The 5,461-nt window shown below is 31.3% G+C and overlaps 1 protein-coding gene across 2 annotated transcripts; it reads right to left on the reverse strand.

Annotated features, from left to right (window-relative positions):
• Nucleotides 1-290: 290 nt before the first annotated feature.
• Nucleotides 291-3,383, reverse strand: LOC145068719 (uncharacterized). Of its 2 annotated transcripts, none has more exons than XM_079015723.1 (8): nucleotides 2,652-3,383; nucleotides 2,399-2,546; nucleotides 2,163-2,313; nucleotides 1,940-2,065; nucleotides 1,790-1,870; nucleotides 1,505-1,697; nucleotides 1,148-1,418; nucleotides 291-698 (listed from the first exon to the last, which is right to left on the reverse strand). In XM_079015723.1, the coding sequence occupies exons 1-8, from the start codon at nucleotides 2,847-2,849 to the stop codon at nucleotides 412-414; spliced, it is 1,455 nt and encodes a 484-aa protein (XP_078871849.1). In that variant the 5' UTR covers nucleotides 2,850-3,383; the 3' UTR covers nucleotides 291-411. The 2 variants fall into 2 exon arrangements, with proteins under 2 accessions (XP_078871849.1, XP_078871848.1); XM_079015722.1 differs by having other exon boundaries at nucleotides 291-701; nucleotides 2,652-3,381.
• Between the last annotated feature and the right edge of the window lie 2,078 nt (nucleotides 3,384-5,461).

Genomic DNA, 5,461 nt, shown 5'->3' on the forward strand with positions numbered 1-5,461 from the left:
TAAATTGGGCTGCATGGGAAAAAAAAACATTGGTCCAAAATCCATGGTCTTGGTATTATAGGCTGATTAAGGAATTTGAATCTCACCCTTCTAGCTAATGATAATTGTTTGATGTCAATGGAATCCAATCAAGGACCTAATGTATTGGAAGATTTTATTGAATTTGGCAATTTTGCCTTCATTGTGTCGTGTTTTTTACTATCGGCTTGGTGGGTGGTTAATTAGTTAAAGTTTTCTTGATTGGAGCTCTTCCCCTCTCCACTTAAAGTACTCTTTCCAAAAAAAACAACTAACAAAATTACAATTTCAAGTACAAATAATCAGAGATAATACAGTTGAGTTCTAAAACACACATACCATTCATTTTACACACTTGTTTTAACAATTTACCAAATTACGACCTTACCCTTTTCAGTTAGACCATACATGAACTAACCCAAGTCTATTTCCTGTATAAATCTCATTCCTTTCTTCGTCATAGAAAAGGGCAGTAATGTCCTCAAGAGCTTCTGCAACAGAACTCATAATCCTTGAAGCCCTAATTCTCTTCCTTGAAGTACATTTACAACTTCTGCCACTACCTCCATTAGAAATTACATTATTGCCACTGCAACTACACTCATCCAAAGGAACACCATTCTTTGCCTTCACCTTCGCAAGACATTTCCCCGTCAAAATGTTGCTGATATTTATCGAACCTGCTGCATTACCAGACCAGAATCGTCAGTAAAAACTTGTGATTAAATTACTGTTTTGCCCTTGTTCATAAAGTATGATCAGTTTAATCACTACAAACAAAAAAAAATGTTTAATTCGCTAAGTGGTTGTTTAATGATGAATGTCTGGATAAAGTGTTGTCTACAATCTGTTTCTTTTCTTGACCAAATCAAAAGTCCGAATGTGACTAAATGACCATTTTACCCTTACATTTCAACAACTTTTCACAATGTTCCATCAATTTTAAAGTGAGAGGAGTTTGGAGGAAATAAAAGGGTAAATAGATAAATGGTCAATGTCTGCATACATTAAACCAAGTTTCTAGCATAACCCATTAAGTCATTCTTTCAAGATTATGCCAAAAGGAAACAAACATGTATAGCTGTCCAGATTAAGTAAGTAGATAAGAAGGGCTTTTTTTGTAATTTACCATTTCCTTCTGTTAAAGGATCATCAGGCTCGGTTTTACAATATGAAATGATAAGATCTTGATCACTTGTGATGTATATGTTGTTAGTGTTGCAATCTGGATGCCATAATAAATGATCTTCAAATGATGTCACAAGTTCCCCACGAAAATTCCATACAGCAACTGTTCGGTTTCTAAAAGTTAAAAATAATTGATTTTCATATAGAAATATGAATGCTGATGGAGTCATAAATTCTGTCCTGCTAACTTCCGTTAAATCAGAATTGCGTACCTAAAAGAAAAAAAGAAAATAAAGTTTTAGACTTTCAGTGTACTTTTAACATAAATGCAAGAAACTGCAATGAAAAAGTTTCTTACATCAAGAATCTGTAGATTCTCATTTTCTTGCTTCACAAGAAGCTTCTCATTGAACTGTTCAATGAAATCCACCTTCTTGTTTCGGTGAAGAAGATGATTGAAACATTTTAAAACAGTTCCATCTTCAATTGAGAGAATCTTGAGTGGGACATGACCACTGGCTTTATTATATATCAACAACATAATTCCAGGACTGTTTTTTTTTTAAATGGAAAAAAGAAATATCATTAACGCATACACATAAATTTTATAATTCGGTAAATATAGGAATAAGAATAACCTTACCTTATTTTGATTTCTTGTACATTTTTATCCGAAATGGAGTATAACATCGTGTAGTTTTTCAAATCAAACACCTTGTAAATGCTGGAAAAAAAGAAATTAATATAAATCAGATTATGCAAGAACACGTGGATCAAAATCTCCAAAACTTACCTATCTTGTGCTGAAAATGTCAACACCTTTCCATTCACATCATCAAATTCCACAAAACCAGGCCATTTCAAAGATTCAGATTCAAAAAGACCAAAACCAGCATCAGGTTGACCTCGTCGTATATATCTGCCACCAATTTTATAATTTTTTTTATATAAATAATAAATTTCACACATACTACAAAGTACAAAGCATAAGAACAGTGAGATTTCATTTAACATACTCGATTCTTGTTGTTCTGCATTTCAAGGAGCTAAAGCTGTCTGAAGCATAGACTGATACTGTAATGAGTGAATCATTGTTCTTATTGTAAAACAAGCTTCTTATAACTTCATCAGGACTGACGTTTAGAAAGCATATTCTCTGGTTAGTCTCTGAATCAAATATATAATAATAATGTGGTATTAGTCTTCACTCTTCAAGATTGAGTATTATAGAACTTCCAAATTATATTTATACCTCGACTGAACGCAGCACAGACTCCAGATTGTGCAAGAGCAAAGACTATATCACGAGCAGCAACAATCTCAATGATTTTTGAACGCTTTTTCAGAAACGGTAATACCATAGAGCAGTGTCCCTTTGGATCATGAGTATCATACTCCTCCTAGAAACGATATGATAATTGATACGATACCAAAAGAAAACCTAACTTTAAGCAGATAACTTAAGAATGAAAGTGCGAAATAGAAAACGCGTATGAGTTAAGAACCTGCAATCGAATGTTTCTGAACCTCTCTTGAGCATCGCACATCCTAAAAGCACGATCCCGCTTCGAGCAAATCTCTCTTCTCTGAAGCTTCTTAACGCTATTCACAAACCCATCAACACCACCACGGGGACGTTTCTTAGCAACCACCCGCCGACCATTACACGGCCTTGGACTCGCCGTGATTCTCCTTCCGTCCATCACTCTAAACTCTAAAGCGACACCCTTTCTTTCACCTCTACCGTACAACCACGCAAATTAAAACCCAAATTACTTGTGTATATGTATTTGACGGTCTGTATTAGGGAACACCGACAATCAAGATATAATTACAATCAAAATCCAAGATTTTGAAATAGAAAAATAAACCCTAAATCCCAGGACCCCGAGTAGAAATTATCAGGGATTTTGGATTGCTCGTGGTCCTGAGCAATTAAATTGCCCACGAAAACACCAAACAGAAAGTAAAATTATAATTGAAAAACTGATTATGTGTATATAGCCAAATCTTCTGTTTCTCCCTCCAGAGATATGAAAAGGGGAAGAATCGAAGCAGATTGGAAATGGTGGTGGGGTTTGAACTCAACGACAATATATTTAAAATTACAGAACTTCATAGGATTCTATAAAAGTATGGCATCCGAATTGAATTCCATATCGAAATTTTGAAACGGGGATTTTCGACAACACCTCTGCCATTTCAATTTCAAATGCTTACAAAAGCGATCATAAAATTTTGTAAAACAAAACCGAAGAATTTAGACATATAAATGAGTTAAAATTATAAACTACATTATATTTTTACTTTTAATTGTTTAAACCTAATATATATATATATATATATATATATATATATATATATATATATATATATATATATATATATATATATATATATATATATAGGGAAGAGTTATATGGAAAATGAATGATTAGGGTAACACATATTTGAACCAATGAAAACATGACAACACATCACTTTCACAATAACTTCCACAATACATTACTTGTGAAGAAAAAAATGGACACGTGTCATTTGATTATTGGTTCCAGTAGATGTTGCCCTGGTTATTTGTTTTCCATAGAACTCATTCCTATATATATATATATATATATATATATATATATATATATATATACTAGAAAATTTTGAGGCTCGTGCTAAGCACGACCCATGAATGGTATTTTTGGTATTTCTTGGAAAAACCATAAGATTATCCTGATAAACCATACTCAAAGTCTCAAACAAACACAATACATGTTAAATGCAACAAATAGCAATGAACTTTCATTGATAGTTTTTCATACTTGATTATTTTGATAAAAATAAAGGAACAATGATATTATTGGAAGCTCTCTTGATGAAGTACAAATGGGGAGATGTGCTCCTGGATGCCTCATATGGTAAAAAAAAATAATGGACCAACATGTTACTTCAACAAATAAAATATCAAATTTAACACTCAAGAAAATGGAACAAAGTAAATTTCTTTAGTGGCGTTGCTTTGATATGAAAATAACATATAAAGTGGAACACATAAATGTTCGCCTAATGGCCATTGGGATTATACCTGAAATACCCTTTCTAAAGTTGGTTTAAAATAGATTATCTCAGGTACATAGGTATGCCTTCATCATCTATTGTTTTAATTGTAATGAAATGACTCTACATTGGAAAAAACTACTCGTAACATCACAAGAAAACATATTTTCAAGATGCACATGATTTTGCTAAGGGTTAAATGCAGAAAATAGCAAAATGCTTGCATTTCATTGCTTATTATAGCATCATACTTTTATTTTTTCCTATAAAAGCATTGTATTTAAAAATCAATACATTCACTGCTATATTTTAATAGAATTTCAAAGTACAATGTCCAAATTAAATAAATAAAAGTACAATGTTGTAATTGGGTTCTCAAAGTACGATTTGTTAATAAGAAAAGAAAATAAGTACAATGTGGTAATAGAAAGAAATTAAAGTAAGTCTCTACAATAAACAAATAAATAAAAGTTTGTTGCTATTTGGTTGCATTATGCTCATTCAAAGTCAAGGACCCATATCAAAAATACCCATAGGAAGAAAGAAACCGTTTCACAAAATATTTGTACTTTATACTAATGAAAAAAATTAAAAAGAATACAGAAAAATAAGGAAAAATAGATTACTCAACATCTATAGTTGTCTCTTCCAAGTAAGGTTGTTGAGGAGGGGCAGCATAACCAAGTTTGTAATGTATCATGAAGTAAAAAACTAAACTTTTTAAAGTTATTGGTACTTGAAATAATGCATATTTCGGTCATTATAAAAACTTATAAAACGATGAGGATTTTATATATACTTGATAACAAAAGCATACCTAACGACGTATCTCACAAGTTATGTAACCATTTCCGTTGCATTGTTATTGAGCACGCTTCCTGTTAGCATATTACATAAAGTATAAACTTATTTAATATCTTAAAATTTCATATAAAACAAAATGAAATAATTACCACAAACGGTAAATCCATAAAAGATAAAGTAATCTAAACAGATTTTAAGTTTATTTTTATTGAAAAACACATTTACGTCTTTATAAATCTTGCAGTTTTTTGAAAAACTCTTTATAAACTCAAAAATATAATCATGTGTATGTGGTTATGAGTTTTCACTTATTACCAGAAATGACAATTCAAATCTCAATTTATGCACATGAGTTTATTCTTTTTTTAATTATTATTATCCAAATATTTTATGCTATGATTGCAAATATCACAATAAAAAGGAACAGTCAAGTTTTATATATCATCTCTTTTTGCAAAAACTTATG

The sequence above is a fragment of the Lactuca serriola genome, chromosome 8, assembly GCF_051521515.1.
Source record: "Lactuca serriola cultivar US96UC23 chromosome 8, Lser_US96UC23_V15, whole genome shotgun sequence".
Classification (NCBI taxonomy): Eukaryota; Viridiplantae; Streptophyta; class Magnoliopsida; order Asterales; family Asteraceae; genus Lactuca; species Lactuca serriola.

Coding starts and splice junctions, on each gene's coding strand:
- LOC145068719 (XM_079015722.1), bottom strand. CDS start 2,849: ATGGACGGAAGGAGAATCACGGCGAGTCCAAGGCCGTGTAATGGTCGG. Junction 2,314..2,398: donor CTGTGCTGCGTTCAGTCGAG/GTATAAATATAA, acceptor TATTTGATTCAG/AGACTAACCAGAGAATATGC. Junction 1,419..1,504: donor AGAATCTACAGATTCTTGAT/GTAAGAAACTTT, acceptor TTTTTCTTTTAG/GTACGCAATTCTGATTTAAC.